This window comes from Mauremys mutica, chromosome 6 (assembly GCF_020497125.1).
Source record: "Mauremys mutica isolate MM-2020 ecotype Southern chromosome 6, ASM2049712v1, whole genome shotgun sequence".
NCBI classification, from domain to species: Eukaryota; Metazoa; Chordata; order Testudines; family Geoemydidae; genus Mauremys; species Mauremys mutica.
The window spans coordinates 17241566-17269142 of record NC_059077.1 but is presented as its reverse complement, the minus strand read 5'-3'; the positions used below and the strand labels follow the sequence as shown (position 1 = coordinate 17269142).

The 27577-nt window shown below is 41.2% G+C and overlaps 1 protein-coding gene across 4 annotated transcripts in view; it reads right to left on the bottom strand.

Annotated features, from left to right (window-relative positions):
- DCC (DCC netrin 1 receptor) overlaps positions 1-27577 on the bottom strand; it is a 782056-nt gene that overhangs the window by 234776 nt on the left and 519703 nt on the right. For all 4 annotated transcript variants that reach the window (XM_045020222.1, XM_045020224.1, XM_045020225.1 and 1 more), the window contains exons 10-11: positions 6283-6431; positions 4548-4686 (exon numbers count right to left, since the gene is read on the bottom strand). In XM_045020222.1, the coding sequence (XP_044876157.1) occupies positions 4548-4686; positions 6283-6431 (288 nt within the window). The remainder of the gene's footprint in view (positions 1-4547; positions 4687-6282; positions 6432-27577) is intronic.

Genomic DNA, 27577 nt, shown 5'->3' with positions numbered 1-27577 from the left:
ACTTTCAGCTTCACACTCTTTAATTCCCTACCCTCCTTCGCCATGCATAGTGTTTTTATAGGAACTCAGATCAATGGATGAATGGACAATAAGGTGAATAGAAAGCTGGCTAGATCATCGGGCTCAACGGGTAGTTATCAATGGCTCCATGTCTAGTTGGCAGCCCGTATCAAGCAGAATGCCTCAAGGGTTGGTCCTGGGGCCGGTTTTGTTCAATATCTTCATTAATGATCTGGAGGATGGTGTGGACTGCACCCTCAGCAAGTTTGCAGATTACACTAAACTGGGAAGAGTGGTAGATATGCTGGAGGGTAGGGATAGTATACAGAGGGACCTAGACAAATTAGAGGATTGGGCCAAAAGAAATCTGAAGAGGTTCAACAAGGACAAGTGCAGAGTCTTGCACTTAGGACAGAAGAATCCCATTCACTGTTACAGACTAGGGACCGAATGGCTAGGCAGTAGTTCTGCAGAAAAGGACCTAGGGGTTACAGTGGACGAGAAGCTGGATATGAGTCAACAGTGTGCCCTTGTTGCCAAGAAGGCTAATGGCATTTTGGGCTGTATATGTAGGACCATTGCCAGCAGATCGATGATGTGATCATTCCCCTCTATTCGGCATTGGTGTACTGTGTCCAATTTTGGGCCCCACACTACAAGAAGGATATGAAAAAATTGGAAAGAATCCAGTGGAGGGCAACAAAAATGATTAGGGGGCTGAAGCACATGATTTACGAGGCGAGGCTGAGGGAACTGGGCTTATTTAATCTGCGGAAGAGAAGAATGAGGAGGGATTTGATAGCTGCTTTCAACTACCTGAAAGGGGGTTCCAAAGAGGATGGATCTAGACTGTTCTCAGTGGTACCTGATGACAGAACAAGGAGTAATGGTCTCAAGTTGCAGTGGGGGAGGTTTAGGTTGAATATTAGGAAAAACTTTTTCACTAGGAGGGTGGTGAAGCACCCGAATAGGTTACCTAGAGAGGTGGTGGAATCTCCTTCCTTAGAGATTTTTAAGGCCTGACTTGACAAAGCCCTGGCTGGGATGATTTAGTTGGGGATTGGTCCTGCTTTGAGCAGGGGGTTGGACTAGATGACCTCCTGAGGTCCCTTCCAACCCTGATATTCTATGATTCTATCACTGTATGATATTATATATAGCAGGCCAGATCCCAGGCCCCTCTACCAACCACTTCTAGGCTATTGTGGCAGTGCAAAACAACTGAGAAGGTGTCCTAAAGAGGCAGCCAGAAATTCCAGCACATACATCCCCCCACCCCCATACACACAACTTTGGGAATGTAGTGGGGGGGGCAGGGCCAGAAAGCCCAGGCTCCACCCTTTCTTTGGCCAGAGGAGTGGTCCCAATGGCACCATGGAGGCTGGTATAATTTAGTCCATAGGCTGCTCTAATTTATGTCAAAGTCTTAAATGTCTCCTAGTAGCCCTAGGAGCAGGAAAATGGAAAGATATCATAAAGACACCTTCCTCTCCTCTCCTAACTACACCAAGTCCCCGGTGTTGTAAAAAGCTACAGTTTACACCTCCCTGCAGCACCAGGGGCAGTTTTACGGCTGTGCGTGCTGCAATTGCTGTATTCAGTGGGATGAGTTAAAAGGACAAAATCTAAGTTGACAGGATCAAAATTTGACTGTCCTTGCCACAGAACATTACAATCGTTTTACAAATATCTCCTAGATATTGAAAAATCTGTCAACTCTAAAAGAGAGGAGGAACCTAGGTAAAATTCTTAATTCTCTGCTGGGCAGCTCACCCCCACCAACAAAACCAAAACCAAGAGCGCTAAATAAATTTGGATTCATGATAATTTACACATCATCTATGTCCACTGCCTGCTTGCTCCTTTCCTGTAAACTGAACTAACAAGAAGCTTGCTCTGAAGCAAGAGACTTTTGTAACTTTTAGTCACCTGCTGTTCTTAAAAAATGGAACCCACTTTGGCAGGGGAGGGCAGCATGAAGCAAATCTACACACTTGCATCATGTACACATCTGCAAAACACGCAAAACTGGTACCAACAGATTTCATTTCAGACCAGCACCCCAACTTCTCCCCTTGCTTAACAGCAGAGAAGTTAAATGCTTCTTGGGATGCCATATGCTATTCTCCATTCTTCTGTTTTCTGGAATAGTGTCATGGAAGCCTTCTCTTTAGTGACATTTTGTGCTCCTAAAGAGGTGAAATCTTCTAACAAAATTTGCAGAGGATAATTTTCAGACTCATGAATAACAATCTCTCCCTTTCTCACTTATGATGACATTTAAAACCAAAGTGGAGAACAGAGCCACAGTACTGCACTTCACAGTCTGAATTATATCTACATAAATTATGTAAAATATTCATTTTCACTTGTTTTCCTTTTGTTTTTATAATTATAAGTGTGAAGTAATTTATTCTGGCAAGATCCAATCTGTACTACAAGTGATGACTGAATTAGATGGATAGGCGTAAGTAGTACTTGGAAAAAAATATTGAAGAGGTATCAAATGTAAAATAATTGAAAGTTGAAGTGCCAAATGAGGTGTGGGTATCACAGATGAACCTTATAAAGGATACTACAACGATGGTTTGAAACACTACAACCTACAATAATATTATCATAGTGTTTTTACCAATTCTGTAGGTTAGCAAATATTTGTTTTTTAATAAGGGAAATATTTGTAAATACAACAGAACTCGAGACAAGGGTTCATCCTTATCTATTTAAATCTTTTCTTCCATCATAGGCACTGCCTAGATTAGGAAAAGGAAATGTTTTTAGCAAGTGTGTTAGCTAACAGATCTACAAGCACTACTGGCTGCAAAGTGGTGTTTTAAAATGTGTTAAGTGTTCTGCTAACAAGTTTGCTAAACACTTCTGTTTTCCTAAGCTTTGTCTTCACTGCAAAAAAATGTGTATTTTTGTACATCTAAGTAGCCATGTCTCTGTAAAAATGTAACAGAAACAAGGACAGGTAAGTTTTTCATCTAAATGGAGCTAGTTGGCGTCAACTCTATATCCCCACCTGGGTGTGTGCCTTGTCTCCACTAGGATTTACAACAAGATAGTTACCGAAGTGTAAAAAAACACCTTTTTTGCAGTGAAGAGACAGCCCTGGTTAAAGACAGCACTATTGTGAGCTTAAGTCTAACAGTGATTCAAATACAGGACAGGAGCAGGTTTCAGAGTAGCAGTTGTGTGAGTCTGTATCCACAAAAAGGACAGGAGCAGAGACTGTAATTTGAATACCTAAATTCATAAACATACAGGGAAAAAATATGGTAATCAGATTACATGAAATTGTAAAAATCCCCATCTAAATAGTTCCGCTTGCAACATGTGGAATATATCATTTTTTAAACTCAGACGCAGGTATAGGCTCCCTTGGATGCATATGCAAATCTTTTGGTTTAAGAGCTCTCTGTTCTCTCTGGGTGAGATTCTCAGATGGTGTACATTAGTGTTGCTCCACTGAAGACACTGGAGAAATCTGGTTTTTATACCCACTGAGAAACTGGGCCTCTTTTCTTAAATTCTCATCTACCTTTGTTTTATCTCATGCCCTCCTCCCCCCTCCCCCGGCCCAACACTACCACCACCAATATTAATTACTCCCTTCTAACTGTCAGGGTTCTGATTTCCTCTAAAAAGTTGTAACAAGTTTCTAGCAGTGAAAAAAATCCACCCAGAGAAGTCATCAAGGTGCCACCAGAAGGACAAACAGATCCATTTTTTGTACTCCCAATTATTGGGCTAATTCTCCTATAATTTACACTGGTTTTACACCACTTTAACCAAACTGATCAATGGAGTTACTCCTGATTTACAAGTGTGGGAATCAGGCTCACTGGACTTCACCAGGAGCCACAGCAGCCCTTACACATGAATATCAGGCATTAGATGTTTCCAAGCACAAACTAAACTTCAATACAATACTCCAAGAATGCGGAGACACAAAGCACAGTGCAAGACAAGGGAAGAGAGACTATGCAATCACTGTGACAGAGAAGAAAGTAAAACAGACATTTTCTACTCAGTGTTCCAAATATGAGGAAGTTCTAAAAAGGTGTTTCTTTATATTACCAGATATAATAAAATATTTTCCATTAAAAAGTGGTGAGGACAAACCTGTGTATAACTTCAGGAAACAGAAAGGGAGAGTAGAGACAGCATCATGCTATGTAACAACCTTCTACTAAACTAGGAAAAATGAAAAGGACAAATGATCATGAGGGATACGACCCTAAATATCCTATGAAACGATATAATGGGCAGACAATGAATCTATGATTTCTGCCTCTGAAAAAGACCTGAAAATATTTATTATTTATTATTTTATTTAATAGTTTACATTTACATTGGTCAATTTTCATTTAGTTTGTCATGCCTATCATTGACTTGAACTGAGTATGTAGTATAGGAAATCCTAAATTTGTCCTGGTCCCAGGATAAAACTTTATACATAGCAATCTGTGATGTTAAACCGCAAAGTGCACATTTTTCTTCTCCTTACATTGTCTATCCTGGCATCTGTAGTTCTAACTTACCATCAGAAAGCGTCATGACGGTAAGATCTTCAGTGGACACCCCAGGGCCGTAGCGGTTATAAGCGAGGAACCGTAAGGTGTATTCCGTGAATTTTTTCAGCCCCTCCAGTTTGTATGATAGTCCATCAACCTCTATATTCTGGGCACATAAAAGTAATAATTGTTATTAAGGGGAAATGTTAAAGAAGGTATGACAGTAATGCTGGGGGATGAACAGATTAGACAGTAGGGCTTTTCTATGTCTAATAGGTAATGCTAAATCCTTATTTAAGTTGCTGTAAAAGGTAATTTGTAACATAGCATTGCTTGTTACAGATCAGTTCTCAATAGACTCTCTGATATTAAACTGCCATATTTCAAGTTATAGCTGACTCTGGTGCTTAGACCTTTGGTTTAGTTGTTATTTAAAGCCCAGTAGAAAGTTTCCTTGCTTAAATCAATAACTCCTTCTCCCATAAGAAAGTGATAGGGAAGGAAAAAGGGAAGAGAAAGGAGCAAATAAGGACTATGAGTCATGGGGAAATTCTAGGAGAAAAGGAAAGTGTGAAATAAAGGAAGACAAGAGAAGAGAGAGAAGATTTTGGGGGGTGAAGAACTCAGATAAATCTATGCTGGGATTTATGATGCCTGTGACTCTTACAAGCTACTAATAAATTAAACTGGCTCAGATGGAGAAAAAGGGAGATTCTATTTTACTATACTGTCCTCCTCTAAATCTCTCTTTTTTTTTAAAAAAAAGTCACATTTCATCCACATAGCATCTCTCAATGACCTCTACAGGATCACTAGGCCACCTTAACTTTACATCGGCTACTGATGTACTATGTTAACAGCCTGAATTGTTTAAACTATTTATTTTCTAGAGTGCAGGATCCTTGGAGCTGAGACCATGATCTTATATGTTTCCACATAAAAATACACAGTCATTGCAGAACACCAATAATGATGATGATGGGAATTCCCTTTGTTTATCTCTCTCATTTATAAGAAATACAGATAATGCCTAGACTGAGTTTATATATTTTACACTCCTGGAATGGACTTGGCCTTGAGGAAAGGGAAAATGAGCCACTGAGGAAACAAATTAGATCATATCTACCCCCATTTCCTGTGTAGAACTTCCCTTAACACCAGTAGTGTCTGAAAAATCTAAAGGACTTTTATAAGGGGAGGACCCTTTGCTTCGTTTCTAGATTTTGGATAAGAAAGGTAAACTAAGGGCTTGTTTCTCTCCCGCTTACACCAATTGTATGCTGGTGTGAATCCATATGGCTTGATCCTGCTGCCATTTAAGTAAATCATAAGACTAACGTGGATTTCAATAGGCCGTCCCATTTACTGCCATGGAGGTACTCCTGTCTTGCACCAGTGTAAGTGAAAGAAGAATGAGTTCCTCTATATATTAAAGTACATTGTAATGCACCTGTGTAATATTCAGCTACAGTGGCATGTAAATTCTCACAGTTCAAACCTGCCAGGAGTTATAAAGACTTGATTTTAAAAAATAAATCAATCCCAAGGCACTTAACCTGAAGAGTAACCACTCCAGTCTGTTATGCCATTGAAGCACCAAAATTTCCACTATTAACAGGTTTAAAGCTGCTGAACAGATATTCACGGTCAGTTGGATTGAACGCTTCTTCTCCTTCCTGTCTGATTTTGTCACGTCGTCCAGCAAAAGCCTGCTCTCACAACTAACTGAGAGAAGAGCATACAGCTCCATTAACTTGCTCACCTGTTCTTTTCCAGTAGCAGTCTCTGTGCAGAACAATCTGTAACCTTGGACTGGACCATTTGCATAGGCAGGGGGTTCCCAGGAAAGAAGAATTGAGGTAGGTGAGGTAGATACAGCCCGCAGGTTTTCTACTGGCCCTGGAACTTGCACTGTATGAAGAAAAATTGCCTGAATAAAAGCAGTCATTTATTGCAGCTCAGTTCCTTAATCATTTTGTTATCCTTTTGATTGCTCGGGCATATCCTGACCCAATATGTGTCCCCCAAGAAGCACACTTCTCCTGCTATATACAACTATGCAGAGCTGAATGTTTTTAACATTGGAGTGAAGTGCCTTTCTCTATGAGGAAGTATTTAATAGACTTGCATGGTGTCGGGGCAAGGCATGATTAATCCATACAGAAGCTCTGCAGAGTGATACAACATTGCATCGCAATAACCTTCTAAGTGCAGAGGTGGCTTTGTAAAACACTGCCCTTCATTTAGCATGTTGTTACAAGAAGTATGAGCTATACTTGTGATTCATTTCTAGTGGATGGAAACAAGTTGCTCTCCATTCCCTTCCCTCCCATTGCTTCACCTTTCTGCACTTCTGCTTTTTGTTTTTTTTTTCCTTCATATTCTCTTCTGATTTTTCAAAATCAATCAATCTATCTATCTAATACGAGGTATAGAAAAAAACAGTCCAAATCTGATCAATCCCAAGACTGGTTCAAGAAAAGGAGGGACTTTAGCAGACCCATTACTCTCTACTTATAAAAGAGCTAAACTCAAAGACACACAACCGAAAATATCAACACAAAACCCAGCTTTTCAGAGAAATACAACGTAGCCTCACTGTACTTCTTGTGTGTCTATTCAGGCTCTGTATAGACTGGCTCGACTGCCACTTGTTTAAAACTTGATGTAATGCACCATATAGTGGCTTGGCCTCCTATTACCAATGCAACAATGGGGTTTTAGTATCACTGTGTTATTTCCTATTTACATTGTTTGCTTCATGTCCCTGTTTATTTACTTAACCTTAGGTATATTTTATATGCTTTCCTGTAACTATCTCTTTGGATCACAAATACCTGGTTGCTAAAAATAAGCATCATAATAAAAATAATCTTGGGCATGCACCGAGGGCCAAACTGGGAACTATGAGACACAAGACTTGAAATTAGACGAAGGTTTCTAACCATCAGAGGAGTGAAGTTCTGGAACAGCCTTCCAAGGGGAGTAGTGGGGGCAAAAGACATAACTGGCTTTAAGACTAAGCTTGATAAATTTATGGAGGGGATGGTATGATGGGATAGCCAAATTTTGGCAATTGATCTTTGATTATCAGCAGGTAAGTATGCCCAGTGGTCTGTGATGGGATGTTAGATGGGTTGGGATCTGAGTTACTACAGAGAATTCTTTCCTGGGTGCTGGCTGGTGAGTCTTGCCCACATGCTCAGGGTTTAACTGATAGCTATATTTGGGGTCGGGAAGGAATTTTCCTCCAGGGCAGATTGGCAGAGGCCCTGGAGGTTTTTCGCCTTCCTCTGCAGCATGGGGCACGGGTCACTTTCTGGAGGATTCTCTGCAGCTTGAGGTCTTCAAACCGCAATTTGGGGACTTCGATAACTCAGACATAGGCTAGGGGTTTGTTATAGAAGTGGATGGGTGGGATTCTGTGGCCTGCATTGTGCAGGAAGTCAGACTAGATGATCATAATGGTCCCTTCTGACCTTAAAGTCTATGAGTCTATGAGTCTATTGCCTTCTTGGATTCACAGTTTGGCACTGAACATTGCTAGTGATTTGGTAGGAAGAAATGCAGTTTAGAGTGACTGTGAGACTTAAGTAAAATCTTTCAAACCTGGATGCCTAAAGTTAGGTCCTGAAATCCATATTTAGGCACCTAAAGAACTTTCAGGTTTGACATTTTTGGTGAAAGTTAATTATATGAATTGGTAAGAGAATCTAGCACATCCCCAGTTCTGTTTCATAACAAAACTTTTGTGTTTGTGCAATATCTAGCACTCCGAAGACGTTACTGGAACTCAATACTTATAAAATAAAAGCAACAATAAAAGTGTTAAAAACTGCAACCGTCTGACACAATCTTGCAATTATTGGAGTTAGTGCAACCAGTTGTAACAATACTTTAACCTGGAACAGATTTATTTTCAGGCAAAGGAAAAACTGAGACCAAAAATACAGAAAGCTGAATTATTTTCCATTTTCAGTGTGATTTCATAGAATTTGGGGTAGGAAGTGAAAGGTGAGATTATTTTCTGGCATGAACCAACCCAAAATGAAATTGCCTGTTTTCTTCACAAATTTAATGGAAAAGCCCCCCAGTGTTGCACAGTTCTAGCTATACGAATATGTTTTTCACTCTGAATTCTGAGTGTCACATATTACTAATGTTATGCATTCACTGTTGACTTGAACTAGTTACCAAATAACAAAAGTGCTATACTTGGGAAAGTCCCTTTACCACTAAGTCATTCCATGCATAATCATTTCTCACATGTCAGGCAATGAGAAGGAACCACTATGCTGACTAATACTTTCAAGTCTGTCTCTACAGTTCATCTCTACAGTTCAAGTCTGTCTCTACAGTTCATTGGGCAACAAAATGGCAAATGAAATTTAATGTGGATAAATGTAAAGTAATGCACATTGGAAAAAATAACCCCAACTATACATACAACATGATGGGGGCTAACTTAGCTACAACGAGTCAGGAAAAAGATCTTGGCGTCATCGTGGATAGTTCTCTGAAGATGTCCACGCAGTGTGCAGAGGCGGTCAAAAAAGCAAATAGGATGTTAGGAATCATTAAAAAGGGGATAGAGAATAAGACTGAGAATATATTATTGCCCTTATATAAATCCATGGTACGCCCACATCTCGAATACTGTGTACAGATGTCGTCTCCTCACCTCAAAAAAGATATTCTAGCACTAGAAAAGGTTCAGAAAAGGGCAACTAAAATGATTAGGGGTTTAGAGAGGGTCCCATACGAGGAAAGATTAAAGAGGCTAGGACTCTTCAGCTTGGAAAAGAGAAGACTAAGGGGGGACATGATAGAGGTATATAAAATCATGAGTGATGTTGAGAAAGTGGATAAGGAAAAGTTATTTACTTATTCCCATAATACAAGAACTAGGGGTCACCAAATGAAATTAATAGGCAGCAGGTTTAAAACAAATAAAAGGAAGTTCTTCTTAACGCAGCGCACAGTCAACTTGTGGAACTCCTTACCTGAGGAGGTTGTGAAGGCTAGGACTATAACAATGTTTATAAGGGGACTGGATAAATTCATGGTGGCTAAGTCCATAAATGGCTATTAGCCAGAATGGGTAAGAATGGTGTCCCTAGCCTCTGTTCGTCAGAGGATGGAGATGGATGGCAGGAGAGAGATCACTTGATCATTGCCTGTTAGATTCACTCCCTCTGGGGCACCTGGCATTGGCCACTGTCGGAGACAGATACTGGGCTAGATGGACCTTTGGTCTGACCCGGTACAGCCTCTCTTATGTTCTTATGTCCCTTCAACTGGAACCCAAGAGTAACCGATGATAGTAAATGGAAGAAAATTGGCAGAAAAGTCACAGAACAAGTGAACAATTCTGAAAATGATCTAAACTCTAAAAACTGGTGTGATCAACAGTGTTTAAAATATCTGGGCTGTTGTTGCATGTCAATACCTTTTTCTTGCCTGAATATGAAATGGTCTATTCATATTTTACATATAGAAAATGCCGTCACGCAAAACAAACTTGCCGGTTATTGTGCAGTTGGCAGATAACAGCATTACAATTTCTATAAAAGGCTTTTCACAGTCAAATGCATGTTACCAGACAGTTTCATAGAAGAAAGCTGTTAGGGTAAAACTAACAGGTTTGTGGCAAGTGACAGGGAAAGAACATGACACTTTCTTCAGCTAATACCTGTGTATTTGACAATATGCTAAATGCAAAACGGAGGATATCTAAAAGACTGCCTCCAGCTCCAGGATAAAGACCGTGTTGACAATTTCATTCCTCTGGCCCAAACAGAACTCTCTGCAATAAGGATAAACCATGGGAGACAGAACTTTCTCAGGGGCTAGACTGAGACGTTGAGTGAACTGGTCCCACAGGAACCAAGGACCATCACAAAGCTTGTCACTCTCCACTCCAAGTACAAGGGGCATTTCTTTGACCTCTAACAAATACATAGCAACATGTGTATTAAAAAACCTCAAACCAAACAACTCACTCCAGTGCACACACTGCACCCTCTGGGGAGAGGAGGAAAAAATGAACAACATATGACAGATGTCTGTCATATAGCTGAATGTACTACTGGAAGGCACTCAGATACTGCAGTGATGAGCATGGTAGGAGAACCAAGAGAGAATTTTGTAGAAAGCTAAAAATCAGTGAAAGGCTGCCAGTGACGTATACTTTTAAATGGCATTTAATATTCACTCTAATATAGAATTAATACAGGTTTTTTCCCCCTCTAGCTTTACATTTCATTATATTTCAGTATGTCAGACAGGCCCGCTAATGTGCTTAACTTCTCAACACTTTAGCATGCAGACATTCTTTAGTATCTGCCGATCCCTGCTGACAATAATGTAGGGGGGAAATAGCCTTTTGTTTTGGTTCTTGTTTTCCTGTTACCACCCCCCCCCCTTTTTTTTTTTTTGGTTAATGAGAAGACTTTCGAACTACAGCAAGAGCCATTCAAGCAGCACAAACCACATCTTCCAGAAAAGTCATTCTCTTTAGATCTGTCAATTTCCTGGCCAAAAAGGTACACACCCAAAGATGGGAAAGAGCGAAGATTAAGTGATTCCTCCCCCTCCCTCCGTGGAGTGCGAATAAACTGTGAAGTCATTTTTATATTTGATCATTAATAATCACACAAATAAAACATGCTAAGCCTACCTGCTCCATTGAGCATTTCACTCCTGAAGTTTGTGACACTTTTGTAAAATAAAAGCTACAGTAATTGTCAATGAATTTGATTCTACTCTCACTCATGGCAGTGTTACACCAATGCAGCCCCACTGATTTCAGAGGAGATACTTCTGATTTAGACCATGTAAATGGGAACAGAGTCAAGCCTAAAGCTACAAGTGGCCAAATTCTATTCTATTCTATGATTTTCAGTGCTGGCTTTAGAAATATGGTTCTGTTCAATATCTACACAAATGATATTGATAATAGCATAGAGAGTACACTTATAAAGTGTGTGGACAATATCAAGCTGGGAGGGATTGCAAGCACTTTGGAGGACAGAATTAGAATTCAAAATAGCAAATAACTGAAGGAGTACTGCAGAAAGGGATCTGGGGCTTATAGTGGATCACAAACCAAATATTAGTTAATAACTAGAACAAATTACCTAGGGAGGTCAAGGAATCAGTCACTGGAGGTTTTTAAGAACAAGTTAAACAAACATCTGTCAGAGATGGTTTAGAATACTTAGTCCTGCCTCAGTGCAGGGAACTTGACTAGATAACCTATCGAGTTTCCTTACAGTCCTACATTTCTTTGATCTATAATACCTTTAACTGTCTTAATTTTTCCATAACTGCTGATGGTTCCACAGTCTCTCTCATTGTGCCTGACTGGAGTTAATGGGGCCCCATTTCAGCAAAGCATTTAAGCATGTGTTTTATGTCCATTCCTGTTCAGCCAAGCACTTAAGCACATTGTGGGACTTAAGCAGTTGCTTAAAGTTAGGCACATGCCTCTGGACTTCATTGAATAGGGATAGATTGCTGAACTGGGGTGTGAGAATTTTAACATTGGTTTCAGTGCACACAGGTTTAAACCTAACAAAAGCTGCCTTTTTAATTACTTCCAGCAGATTGTCCACTCTGATGAGGTAGGTCAAGACAAAGGAAATGCAGGTCAGCTTTAGAATGCATAAGGAAGGCAGAAAACATTCAAAGCTGCTGAAATATAACACCGATTTTTTTTAAATGGTCAAAACCAATGTTTTTAGATTAGATGTCAATTTACAAAAACGTTGTGAGCTTAATTTCAATAGGTGTATAGAGGTAGGAGGTCCAGGACCTGTTTTTCAATGCTTAGTAAGTGCTACTGCTTACTTTGGTCATGCATAACCAGATGCATTCCCCCCACCCCTCATTAAACACTATATGTGCACATATGTAGCCAGGCTCCCAAATCCCCTCAGAGCACAATCCTTCTCACAAACCTTCTCAGTTCTTTTGCTCTGCATTTTCACACAGATCTCCTAACTGCTTCCGCTTACCCAAACTTTTGCACATAATTCTTAGCTGTTTGTATTGTGTCTGTCAAATTCCGTACGCTCTTTTTCGGGGCACAGGTCTCGTCTTCTCGAGTGCCCTGAACACCTCTAGTATTACAGAATATGAATAACAAACAATAATCCTTCCCTATGCATCCAAATCCTGACCTGGACCTCCTTTGTCCCACACAGTGTCAAGGTGGCTATTTCTATTCATTATTATTATCATCACGTATTATTCTAGCACTCAGGGGGCCCAGTCACGTTTATGAGTGTTGGTCTTCTTCAGTTACATGCAACACATTTTAAAACATTTTTTTCTTGTGATTCATTCTTCCTTTTGCGATGCAATGATTAAAATTTTATTTTTATTACATTTCACTTTCCCTTCAAACAGCTGGTTCCTATGCTGATTCGCAATGAAAACATTTAAAATGTGACACATTTACGAAGCCACTTGCATTTATTGATAATAGAGTGCATGCTTTGATTGTGTCTTTGATTTTCCCCCCCTCTCCCTGTAGTTAACAGCTTTAATGATATTCCTATAAAATCTGTTTCTGTGCTGTATGGGGAGTTGGGACTCCAAAAAGCCTGCAGGCAATGTAATTATTAGCATAATGAAACCCTTGCTTCCCTGCACTGTATACAGTTGAAAGACATGGCAGCGGTTTGGCAAGAAAGGAAAAAACTACCGTCTGCCTTGGCTGCAGATCCACGGGAGTTCTGCTGGACACTTTTCACTTCTGCTGTGACCGTAGCTGTCACTTAAAGATATTTTCACAATTTGTTCTGCTTTGCATCAGGTTATTCTGTATTTACTTACATGGCGTGCAACTATATTCCACAGTCAAATATATTAACCTACTCTATGGTGTTTCCTTCACATTACTAGCAAACACTATGGGCCAGATCACATATCATCAGATATGCAAGCAGCAGGTCTCTTCCATATGCAGGTCTCCCAATTTCTCTGTAGAAAGTTGGCTTTGAGGGGGGAAGTTGCCTTCCTTACACAAGCCCTCTGTCTATGGGGATGGGGACTAATTTGTATCTAGTTAGGGGGCTTGGGAAAACACCTCTTGATCCACTTAACCGTACTGCAGGGAATCTGATTTAAAAAAAATGGGGAAAAGGGAGGTACAGGAATAAGTGACTTGCTTATTGTCACTGTGAGTTGCAGAACAGGACATAAAAAAGAACAGAGGACAAAGTGTGCTCTTCATTTACACAACTGAGACGCTCATTGCAGTGAATGAGATTAGAATTTGGCCTTGGTCTCAACTCCAAGTCCTGCACAGTAGTCTCAAAATAACAAATGAGACTAACGAAATATAACACAAAACACAAAGGAATACACACACACACACATATATCTCCATGGAAGGGAAGTTATAGAAAGCTCAGAACAAAGGAAAAGACAGTTTAGATGGAAGAACTTCCCTGCTATCTCCTCTACAAATGCATCCTTGATTATAAAGATACAGTGTGTCTACACAGCAAACGTGCAGCTGGCCTGGGTCTGCTGACAAGCTCATAAGAGGGAAGGGTCTCAAAGCCCAGGTTCCAACCTGAGCCTGAACATCTACACTGCAATTTTATACCCCTGCAGCCTGAGCCCAAACCAGCTGACATGGGCCAGCCACAGGTGTTTATCTGCTGTGTAGACATACTCACAGAGCATTGACATCTGAAGGAATCATTACCAGAGCTTTTAAGCTCAAAGGTTCCTACACTGGTCTGTGGAGAGTTGATCTGGGGACAGATTTTCGTTTAAGTACCTAATTAAAGACCAGATTTTTTTTTAAAAGTACTCAGCACCCAGCAGCTCTCCTGGTAACACTGCAGCCAGATTTTCATGCTGAGCTGTTCTAAAAAACTGTGGGAGCTGATCAGTTGAGCATCTTGTTGGCTCTCCTCTAGGGTGACCAGATGTTCCCATTTTATAGGGACAGTCCCTATATTTGGGGCTTTTTCTTATATAGACTCCTATTACCCCCCATCCCCTGTCCCGATTTTTCACACTTGCTATCTGGTCACCCTACTCTCCTCATTGTTTGCAGCTGCTAAGTTGCAGTAAGAGACAGCCAAGCATATATTAAATGATTTATTAGCATTACTTTTCCACAGGAGTAATTGCTGTAGTTGCCAAAGTGAAGCTACATAATTGCAAGTGGAAGGAGAGGTGGTCTATGTAATAGTGTCTGGGGCCAGGAGCCAAGCTCTCTATTAAGATGAAATTATTGTTCGTGGCTCTGTCATAGACTTCCCAAGTGAGCTTGGATAAGTCACAATGTTTTTGTGCTTCAGTTCCCCTACTATAAAATGGGAAGAATACTTTCTTTTGCCCACTCCTAGCTTTATCTATGTAGATTGCAAGCTTTCTGGGACAAAGACTTAGTCTAAATATGTACAGCTCCTAGCACAATGGAGCCTTGATTTCAGGGTCTAGATACCGTAGATACTACAAATACATATTAATTATAGAGGGGACTGCTTTGATAATTATCATCATGGAGTTAAAGGGAGAAAGCTGATCTTATAATGCCTCCATACCAAATATGCGATTCAAGCATGAGAAATAAAACTTGGTTGCAACCATGTCAATTTGAAGCATCAACAAGGCTCTTCTTTCACCGACAACCCACAGTTATGATAAAGTTTTAGTTTAGTGGAAGTATTCAGAAGATAAATTCATTACCACCATAGTGGATGTTGACTGGTTTAGGAAGAACTGTATGAAGATAAATAGATTTCATCAGAATGCCATCCAGAAATCGTTTTGGAATGATTCTGAATAAGCTGAAACTGTTGTGCTCTCATGGTGACAGATAAGATCAATTTTATTTTATAGTAATTGCTAAATCATGTCAGATTATGTCAGACCAATACTAAATTAAAAACATAGGACTGCTACTCAAGCACTACTAAATTGAAATGATTTTTGCTGGACCTGCAGATGAAGGGAAGAAATTGACCATAATCTTTCTTAAATTGCAAAAGTACTTCACATTAAGGAGACATTTTTTTCTAAGTAAACAGAGAGGTTGCAGATCCTATTTAAAAGCTCTAGATGGACTGTGTTCTCTCTTAAGCAGGTTCTGACTATGGAGAAACAGATAGGAATTCTTGATGCTTCAATGGATATTGGTTTTCCCCATCACAACATGTAGGGGGACACGCTTCTGCACAAACACATAATATATTTTGAGGGACCTATGCCAAGGCTTCCTGATTCTGTACTGCAGTTTGGTCTCCGTGTAGCATACCTCTTAAAGTTGAAGGTCCAGAAAGTGGAGATTTTATACAAATAATGTAATGCCTCAATTTGTATGTTTGATAAATATGCAAAATCTCAATTGCATATATATGCATGTATGTATTTAAAACACTACCACAGCAGAAATGGGAATGATTTGTCTGAGCCAAACCAGAAACTGCCATGTTAAGTTCATTGGTGTTTCTGACACCACAGAAGCCCTGGTGGGAAAAGCTCTGAGATCATTCAGGAGAAGATTCCCTCTCTCTTTCTCTCTCTCTCTCTGGGGAGATGTTTCAAATTCATTTTCTCAGTTCCCCACAAGACTCACAGAGCCTAGCTCCAGTCCTAGCCCAGCTGGCTCAGGCTCCCATTGTGAAATCCAACCATCAACATATAGGCACTATATCCCCAATACAGCCCATAAGCACTATGCTCTGAGGTCTTCTGGGAAGTAGCAGTGAGATGCTCTACACTTCTAGGCACTAGCCATGGACTGGAGCAACCTAGCTGAGACCACAAACTAGAAGTGAAATCTTGGCCCTACTAGAGTTAATACTTCCTGGGGCCAGGATTTTACCCACAAAGTGTTTGTGGGTAGAGTCTCACCCTCACTTACTGTTTACATCTAATTTCCCCAGGAGATTCAGACTCTCAGTTGGGAGGCCATGAGAGAAAGAGTACGCTGGATCCATGATTTTTGGCTGCCCTCTGCTTGTGGAAGCAGAGAGAAGTATGGGGCCCTGTGCTGTTACAACAATACACAAAAATACCAATAATCTTAGCATTGTCTAGTGTCCCAGGATTGGGATAAAAAGCATATATCAAAGAGGAATACACATTTCCATTGAAAACGTTATACCTGATAACATACATTATCTTTTATAAGCAAAATGGTATGTCATGTAGAGTGCAAATAACTTGTATTGAGGAGAGGAAAAAATGAACTAAAATCAATAGAAAAAAGCTATTTACTTCAATCTTATTGGAATTCCCTCTGAAAGGACTATAATTGACCCTGATACAGTCCATTCAACCAGCAAGAGACAGATTTCCACACTGGGAAGTTTATGTATACACTGACATCAGCCATAGCTAGACAGGCCCCATCAAAATGGTGCAAAGAGAGAATTATCCATTTCAATTATCACCGCAATGCAGCATCAAAGAACTGGGCAACAAGGGGAATAAGGGCTCATGCCAAGCCAGCGATTTACAACAAGGAACAGGAGCAGATGCATCAATTTTTTTTCAGCCTCTTGCCTGGGCTGCCTCAGTGTAGCATGAGGAAGCCTAGAGTAATTGTTCTCATTGCTACTGTTATAATTATTGATGCTTTTGTGATAACTGATGCTGAAATTATACTTAGATAACAGTTATCCTGGAAAAGGACATCACAAGAGACACTCCAGCTCATTAAAGTTCAGGGCCATTTTTATACCTAACAAAATATAAACAATTTAAAAAAAATTCTGCAATAAATGTAAAAAATGACCTTTGTGCTCAGAGTAGAATCTCCTTCTACTGTAGCGACAACCTCGCTAATCAGGAGCAATCCAATTAAATACCCGTGTGCCTCAAACTGTCACTGATTTAGAGGGCACTTAATCAAATACTATCAGTTCTACCCTAAGTGTGAAGCTAGGGAAATCTCTTTAGAGGATTATTCATAAATTCACTAGTAAAGATGCACTGTATGCTTCTAATGTAAAATGTATTCCTTGGTTTCTCGCACTATGGGACACAGGATGCAAGTCTCAGAAAGGGAATATGGAGTCACTCAAAGTACATTGTAATTACATATTTAATGTATCCATGTGAGTTTCTAACAAGATTGGCACTTTTCAAAGGAACCAGTAGAATGGTTCAAATAAAAGTAGAGAGATGTCTAGTGTATTATGCCAGTTAATTAAGATGAATGGTGAACAGTAAATAACTAGTTGGTGCTTCTTAGAATTAAACAAAAGGCAATTAAAAAAAATAAAATTACTTTTTGGTCTTGATGAGTTCTGTCATCTCTCTCTTATCAGGGAGTAGCCATGTTAGTCTGTATCCACAAAAACAACAAGGAGTCAGGTAACACCTTAAAGACTTACAGATGTATTTGGGCATAAGCTTTCATGGGTAAAAAACCTCACTTCTTCAGATGCATGGAGTGAAAGTTACAGATGCAGGTATTATATAATGACACATGAAGAGAAGGGAGTTACCTCACAAGTGGAGAACCAGTGTTGACAGGGCCAATTCGATCAGGGTGGATGTGGTCCACTCCCAATAATAGATGAGGAGGTGTCAGTTCCAGGAGCTGCTTTAAGTATCAGAGGGGTAGACGTGTTAGTCTGGATCTGTAAAAGCAGCAAAGAATCCTGTGGCACCTTATAGACTAACAGACGTTTTGGAGCATGAGCTTTCGTGGGTGAATACCCACTTCGTCGGATGCAAGTGACGAAGTGGGTATTCACCCACGAAAGCTCATGCTCCAAAACGTCTGTTAGTCTATAAGGTGCCACAGGATTCTTTGCTGCTTTTAAAGCTGCTTTAGTAATGATCCAGCCACTCCCAGTCCCTATTCAAGCCCAAATTAATGGTGTTACATTTGCAAATGAATGTGCCAGCAATGCCCCTCTGCCATGTACATTGGCTAAACTGGACAGTCCCTACATAAAAGAATAAATGGACACAAATCGGACATCGGGAATGGTAATGTACAAAAGCCAGTAGGAGAACACTTCAATTTCCCTGGACATTCTATAACAGATTTAAAAGTAACTATTCTTGAACAAAAAAACTTCAGAAACAGACTTGAAAGAGAAACAGCAGAACTAAAATTCATTTGCAAATGTAACACCATTAATTTGGGCTTGAATAGGGACTGGGAGTGGCTGGCTCATTACAAAAGCAGCTTTGCCTCTCCTGGAATTGACACCTCCTCATCTATTATGGGAGTGGACCACATCCACCCTGATCGAATTGGCCCTGTCAACACTGGTTCTCCACTTGTGAGGTAACTCCCTTCTCTTCATGTGTCGTTATATAATACCTGCATCTGTAACTTTCACTACATACATCTGAAGAAGTGAGGTTTTTTTACTCACAAAAGCTTATGCCCAAATAAATCTGTTAGTCTTTAAGGTGCCACCAGACTCCTTGCTGTTTTTATCTCTCTCTTAGTTTCCCACTGTGTTCAGTGAGGAAATTGCTCCTAATGGGCCAGATTCTGCCATCTTACTCATGATGGTGTGCCTTACTCATAGTGCAATTAATATTTAGTTCTGATTCAGCAGTGTACCGGAAAAGATAATGAAGCAAATAATTAAGCAATTAATTTGCAAACATCTAGAAGATAATAAGGTGACAAGTTACAGTCAACATAGATTTATAAAAACAAATTGGGTCTAACCAACCTGACAGCTTTCTTTGACAGGGTAATAAGCCTTGTGGATGAGGGGAAGTGGTAGTTGTGGTATATCTTGACTTTATTAAAGCTTTTGATACTGTCTCACATGATCTCATAAATAAACGAGGTAAATGCAACCTGCATGAAGCTACCATAAGGTGGGTGCAAAACTGGTTGGAAAACCATTCCCAGAGATTAGTTATCAGTGGTTCACAGTCATACTGGAAGGGCATAATGAGTTGGGTCCCACAGGGGTCAGTTCTGGGTCCGATTCTGTTCAATATCTTCATCAATGATTTAGATAATGGCATGCAGAGTACACTTATAAAGTTTGTGACTGATACCAAGCTGGGAGGGGTTGCAAGTGCTTTGGAGGATAGGATTAAAATTCAAAATGATCTGGACAAACTGGAGAAATTCTCTGAAGTAAATAGGATGAAATTCAATAAGGACAAATGCAAAGTACTCCATTTAGGAAGGAACAAGCAGTTGCATGCATACAAAATGGGAAATGACTGCCTAGGAAGGAGTACTGTGGAAAGGGATCTGGGGGTCATAGTGGACCACAAGCTAAATATGAGTCAACAGTGTAACGCTGTTGCAAAAAAAGGAAACATCCTTCTGGGTTGTATTAGCAGGAGTGTTGTGAGCAGGACACAATAAGTAATTCTTCTGCTCTACTCTGCACTGATTAGGCCTCAACTGTAGTATTGTGTCCAATTCTGGGCAACACATTTCAGGAAGGATGTGGACAAATTGGAGGGAGTCCATAGAAGAGCGACAAAAATGATGAAAGGTCTAGAAAACATGACCTAGAAGGGAAGATTGAAAAAAAAAACCTGGGTTTGTTTAGTCTGGAAAAAAGAAGACTGAGGGAGGACATGATAACAGTTTTCAAAGTTGTTACAAGGAGGAGAGAGAAGAATTGTTCTTCTTAACCTCTAAGGATAGGACAAGAAGCAATGGGCTTAAATTGCAGCAAGGGAAGTGTAAATTGGACATTAGGAAAAACTTCCTAACTGTCAGGGTGGTTAATCACTGGAATAAATTGCCTAGGGAGGTTGTGGATCCTCCACCATTGGATATTTTTAAGAGCAGGTTAGACAAACACCTGTCAGGGATGGTCTAGATAATATTTAGTCCTGCCAAGAGTGCAGGAGACTGGACTAGATGACCTCTCGAGGTCCCTTCCATCCCATGACTCTATGATCATCCATAAATCTCAAAGTGCCTTTACAAAGGAGGGTAGGTGTAATTATCCCCATTTTGTAGATTAAGAAACAGAGGCATAAAGAAATGAAGTGAATTGTGCAGCAGTTTGGTCCTCCCACAGGGCTCTTTTTTCAGAGCTTCACAGTATAGGTCTACTCACCTCTGGCCTGCAGTGCAGTACTCAGTTCTCCCTACAAGCTCCTCCTCCAGCCTGTGCATGCATTGCAGGTGTGGCAGGATGGAGCTGCCTAAGCCCCTTTCTCTCCTGTGTGAGGGTTTGTAAACTCCACCATAGTGGCTTAAGAATTAAGTATTGTCGCTAGCCCTTGCTTGCAGTGTATGGTATTTTGATTGGAAAATGGGTTTCTTTCCTCCTCCATTACTATAAATGTACCAGGGAAGTTGCATAGAATCACAGAATCATAGACTTTAAGGTCAGAAGGGACCATTATGATCATCTAGTCTGACCTCCTGCACAATGCAGGCCACAGAATCTCACCCACCCACTCTTGTATCAAACTCGTGTCTGAGCCATTGAAGAGCCTTTTAATTTTAAATGGATATTTGCATACCACGTTTTAAGCAGCGCAGTGACATTAGAAAATGCAGCAGGTTGGAATGTGACATGCATGTCTGCAGGGAGACTATCACCAAGAAGAGCCCTTCACAAGCAGCAGCAGGAAAGCACTGGGTTTAGATAGTTTCATAGCCAAAGAATCTCACTCTTGTATTTGTACCTGGCTGCAACTCATCCAATGCCGCAAGCTCCGCATTATGCAAAGTAGAACAGAGCAAGTCACACTAACGCTGAGACCTCTGCTGGCTCTCCAGCCATCTGAGTCCTGCTCATCACTTACCAAGCCTCAAATGGCCTGGTGCACAGCTAGAGACAGGTGCTCCAACAGTACCCCTGAGCACTGGATGCTCACTGGGGACCAGGCACCTCCTAAGACTCAGGGCGCAGCTCCAGGGCTGGAGACACGAATCTCTGAACACACAGCAGGTTCTACACCACAACCTACTGGCAGCCTCGCAGCCAGAGGAAAAAGGAAAGCTTCAAACCAAGACTAGCATCCCCCTCCCACAGAGGCCTCCCCCTTTCTTAAGCAGCCTGCAATCCTTGCTGCCAACTAGCACAGACATGACACAATCATCAGGCACTTGAGAGAAACCTAGATTTGTATCTTGGCTTTGGCAGATGACCAGCCTGAGAGAGAGACTGGGTCACATGAGCTCACTGGGGATAGGTTTTACCCCACTATCTCCTAGGCATTTGATATTCAATATCCCTCCCTTCCCTGCAAAGCCCAGAGGGCCCACACCCTGCAGCGAAGCCCAGCTCTCCCTCCTGAAGTTGCCATTCTCGGAACAGCCCACTAGTCTGTTTAGGTCCTTGTACCACTTCCAGGCCCCGGGCATGCTGAGACATCCTATACTGAAAGGACAAGCCACCTGTTAAGGACAGGAGACCACATAAGCCTCTGCCCCCTGGCCTGCCAGAATAATCAAGTTAGTTAATTCCTCTCTCAGCCAGCACACACAGTCTGCTCCTCGCCATAGCCTCTCACAGGTGAGCCGGCTGGATGAGCAGACAGCCCGACTTGTGGTTTCAGATGCAGGATACTTGCCACGTGGCACTTTGGTACATTGCATCCTAAAGCCATGAGGGCTCAAGTAGAGCCAAGTGGGGTTGAAACATCCAACTCTAAAATCGTTTGCTGTACTTCGGAACTGCCTGGGTAAGGCCTAAAGGACCCTTGCACAGGAACAGGAAACAACTCGCGTGTGCCAGATCCTGCACATATGAGGCACCCAAAACGACACATTTGTTATTGTAGGGTCATCTCACAGGCCTCAGCCTTTATTTCAGGAGAACATGCTCTATGGAATCAGGAGAAAAACAGAACTGCAGATAAACAAGCCCCTGGATAAATCCCCCCTTCCCGCCCCCCCAGTCTGGGGCAGGAAGAGAAAGGGTGGTCTAATTCTCAGCTGAGCACTGCACTCTGCCATCTTTGGGCATGGATGACAGCGTGGCAATAAGGAAGGGTACTCAGTCTCCTAGCAGCCAGCAAGTGGAACGAGACCAGCTAATCACAAATCTGACTGTAAAACACGTCAGAGCAGGAACCAGGCTGTTGAGATTCTATGCACTCTGCAGATCCATGCCTGTGTCTGCACATTCCACAGCGGGCACAGTAATGCAGGCCCCATTCTTACTGTTTCAGTATCACTCATTAAACTAAACCTAACACTAAACAAACAGCTCCATCAGATTGTATGGCGAACACAGCTGACACACGGAAGGGCACGTTTACCAGGAAAAATATATCACTTCAAAGTCAGAGAGAGGCTCCTCTCCTGGAGAAGGACTTTTCCTACACAAACCATTCACTGGAAAAGCAGAATTTCACTGTGATCACGTTTACTATAAGTTGTTAAAAAGGAAGTCACTCTACCTGCATTCCTAGAAACCACGTCCAGGCCTTGTGCCCATTCCTTATAGTTAAGGCTGCGAGTCTCTCAAGGAAGTCTTGGATTCTGTGACTTTCCATGACTTCTGCAGTGGCTGGTGCTGGCTCAGGGGATGCCCAGCTTGGGTAGCCCCTGGCCAGCAGCAGCAGTTTGGGTGTATGTGAGAAGGGGCTCAGGGCTAGAGGTTGGGAGATGCAGGGGGCACTTACCATAGGGTGGGGGGCTCCCCGGCTGCCACTGGCATGGCCCTGCAGCTCCTAGGCGGAGGGGCGCGCGGGCACCTGCAGGCCCTGCCCCTGCAGCTCCCATTGGCTGTGGCTCCCAGCCAATGGGAGCTGCGCAGCCGGTGCCTGTGGAGCCCCCTGGCCCCTCCGCCGCTTAGGAGCTGCAGGGACACCCAGAGCCCCTTGTCTGTGGTGCTGATTTGTTTCTCCAATCTCCACCCGATCCTACCAGTGGATGTAATAGCTATAATATCATCACTTCATTAAAGACTGTGTTTAACTCCAACTGAATTAAATTTCAGCACATAATGAAAACATCCAGTTAGCAGAATCTGTGCGGGCAAAGAGCGAATAAAAGTGTGTATTTTATTCATTAGCTTTGACTTTGTGGTTCCCAAATCCAAACCCCTTTCTTTGAAGTTAAAGGAATTGGCCTATAGGGTGTGTATTCATATATGGTATCCCTTATATATAGTGAATGAGGGGGTGCAAAAGCCAAATAGAGGCCAGTTTTTCCACAAAGCTAGATTTTCAAAAGAGTTCAACTACCAGCAGCTCCCGTGGTGACACTTTTCTTTTGAAAATATCAGCCTTGATAATTAAAAATCATCAGTGAGGCCCCCTGGAATCACTAGATTGGCTTACATGTAGTATATTTGAGGTTCTTTTTACTTGCCTCCTGGCTTTTGAGCTCTTAGAGTTTTTGTGCTTTTCTCCACAATTGACAGCTAGGAACTTACTATTATTTTTCTTTTAATGAAACTTGATATTCTTACAAAATTAAGAATACATCTGGAAGTGGAGGGTCAGATTTTTAAAAGTTTTTATGTGTTTGCTTTTTGTTGATGATGTTGTTGTTCATTGAAAGAAATCAGATGCTGTGTTTCAGTATAACTTTTTAAAATGGAATTGAAACAATGGAAGGTAAAATTAAAATGCACAGCATTAAATCTACTGAGCCTCTGCTGCTCAAAACTGTATTTCCCCTACAGGGAAGTAGCATTCAGCACTTAGTCTGAATTAGTTGGGCTAGCTTCACACCATTAAGCAGCTCCTGATTTAACTTTAAACAGCTGAACCTGGCTTGGCTTCCAGTGGGTAGCTGTTGGAAGCAACAGTAGTCAGAGGTGGACATTAGAGTAGAACGGGGTTGAGAAGCAGAAGAGCAAGTTCAGCTCTATGGGGTGCTGTATGCAACTGTACCTTGTCCGATTATGCAAACTCAACCTTTTGAAGCTACACCCTGAGATGGGAACCTTTTACATTTGGGGAAGTCCTATGGTCTGAGTTATACAGGTCAGACTAGATGATCACAGAGGTCCCTTCTGGCCTTGGAATCTATGAAATCTTTGTCCATTGATCACTTGTTCCATGAGGACAAGATCAGAGGCTCAAACTGAATAAAGGAGTGACTCACAGATTCTTGCTCTGAGCAAAAGGTGTTACGGACTTGTAATCACAGAAAACAAAACCTTGGAGGTTGAAGTGCTGATGCCTACCAGAGCCCTTGTTAGAGGTTGGATGATCTCTGGTTATTGGCATGCATGCAGGTTCCTTTATTGGTTTTAATATGTTTTCTCTGTAATGCTTTTGCCTTAAGAATAAACGTGCTTGCTTAGGAAAAGCTGTGTGGTACCTTGTAACTGTGGGCAATTTTGCTGTTTAGAGCCTCTGAGGAGAAAGCAGAGTAGGCTCCGACACCTGGCTCCAAGCATGCCCACTGGCCTCTGGTTCCTGAACTCTGCACTGACCACCAGCCCTGGACACCCACTTCCCACTTGCTGGTACCAGTTTTCCACAGACGCTGACCTAGCATGGGGGAGTTACAGCGTAGCATTTTGGTGCACACACCTCTAGCCTGACCTGTGGGGTAGTGTAGACATGCCCTAAATCTCTCAAATTGGATTGGGTGCCAAGTACTGTCAAATGTCATGCTGTTTGTGGTGATGCACAAGTCTATTAGAAGGAAGCAGGCAAAAGTCACTAGTTCACAAAACATTTTGCAAATGTACATCCAGCAGAAGAGAAGGTTTTGTTCACAGCCAGTCTGAACCAGTGACCTAGAAATGAAAATGTCTGGGAAGAGAAGATTTATAAATTCACTGAATTTTTTGACATCTTTCCAAAAACATCCCATGTCAGTAGTTTCAGCAATGCCCTGAGTAAATTTAGATGATCACAAGACAACAATCTGTTAACAGTCTCACTGTTACATGTTCTGCTTTGATGTGTTGTTAAAGAGCCCACTGCTTATCTCCTTGGCATGCAGCCACAATAGCAGCAGCAGTAGTTGTTTTTGGATCATTCTTTGCCAATAATGATGATGGTTTCTTTAGGCCTTGAAGTCTGAGTATATAATGCTAGTCGGCCCAGGAATACCAGATTCCTGACATTAAGGGGTTAAGTTGCACCTTTCCCAGTAAGCTATAATGAAGAGCTGGCTGGCTGTATAATTTTGTCCTTGACCAAAAGAGTACAAAGATTGTAGAGCATATGTCCTGAGAAACAGACAGATGCTTCATGTCATAAAAATGACAGATGGAGATGTAAAAACTACAAGTCCATTGACCCATCATCTACCTACACTGGACAACATATCGATCTGCACTTTCTGGTAAGATTTTCTAATGTTAGGGGTTAATAATCCATAGACCAACACTCCATGCGTTACACTGAGACTTTCTGAAACCCAGGCTGGCATTGTTTTGTTGGCCAGAAAAAAATATGTCATTACTGTTATTATTACTGTTGAAAGTGTGAGCTAGAAATTCTAAACACTGACACCTTAAATGGTTGAATGGGAAATAACTGTGGTAACAATGTGCTAAGCTATGTTGAACATTTGAAGTGAGGGGCCTGATTCAGCATTGTCATGTGACCCCAGCCAGCCACAGACTAGGAGAGGTACAAACTCAGTCTCTCCATCAGTATCTGCACAGGGATGCCCTTAAATTTGCAAGTTAAAAGGATAAAGGTGTGTGTATTTAACTTGCCAATTCATCTCACTTACACACACACACACACACACACACACACCCCCCTATCACTCAGGAGCTAGTTGTGGCTTGATAGTTGAAATTGGGTTCTGAAATTGGCTTAAAATGGGGCACGCATCCCTCTTTTTCCCAACACCTGATCTTTTCATGTGAAATTTCAAAGTGTTATTTTTTATGCTCTTTGAATTTTCTAAGCCGTTTTGTTTAGATACATTTTTAATAGCAAGTGTTTAAACTTGGTTGTGGCTGAAACTTGTCTGTGTCAATCTGATTATTTTGTTTACAACTATTTAAAAATGTTGCTTATCTACAAAAAAATTGGTTGAGAAAGAAAACTTGAGTAGATCTGGTCAACATTTTTTAAATGCAATATTTAGGGATATTTTAGCCATTATTTGGTTAGTTGCAAATGACAAATAAAATCTTCTCTGTTATAGACATAAAAAGCAATATTTTCAAAAGCGCTTGGGGGCAGATTTACAAAGGCACCTAAAGATGCAGATGGATACCCACTGAGATTTACAAAAGCATCCAAGTGGGCAAGGGGCCTTACTCCTACTGACTTCAATTAGAATCAATGGAACTTGTACATATTTTTTTCAAAAGCATGTAAATGACTTAGGAGCTTAAATCCCACCTACTATCAATGGGACGTAGGCTCCAAAATCACTTGTGGCTTTTGGAAATCCCACCCAAAATCTTCTGTTGGCAGCCACACATTTCTGTCCAGTTTTATTCTCTCACAACTTCTGTACACCGTAGACCAAACACTGCAACCTTAATTCTGTCCCTTATGAATGTCAGTTTTCTAGCAACCTCTTTAACAGACTAAGTCATCCCAATACAATAATCTACCACATACAAATCCACAACTAATAATGCTAGGAGGGGGCAGTTTGGTAGAGCAGTATGTCCAGAATAATGGGTTATGGGGACAGGATTAAGGCCTCAGCAGCCTGAATCTCTGAGGTGCTGTGAACTGACAAATCTCACAGGATATGTGGAGATTCAGCTTCCTCAAAAAAATCAGGGGGCCAGATTGAAGAGCCTAACATAGGCATCCAATTGTGAGAAATTTGGCCTGAGTGTTTGTCTCTTGTTGATAATATGTATGTGTGCTCTGAAATGCTCTCTGAATAATCAAGCCAGTTCTGTGTTGTCACTGATGTCTGACCACATATTTGGCTCATTTCAACAGGTGGATGTTTTCCTGAGGAAAATCAAACAACAGATTAAATACCCACTTAAACGAAAAGCTGGCTTTTTCTTGGCATCCAGGAAAAACCTGAAAGTGGCTACCCCACACTTACTGTTTCTAACATGGAGATAAAGAGGGATTTAGAACTGAATATCACTACCTTGATAATCACAGTATGTTCTGTCACAGCACAGTTATTCATTTGATTATTTTTTATCATAGAAGAAGGCCAGAACATAGAATCAAACATTTCAAGCCAGTTTTTATCTGCTTCCATTACT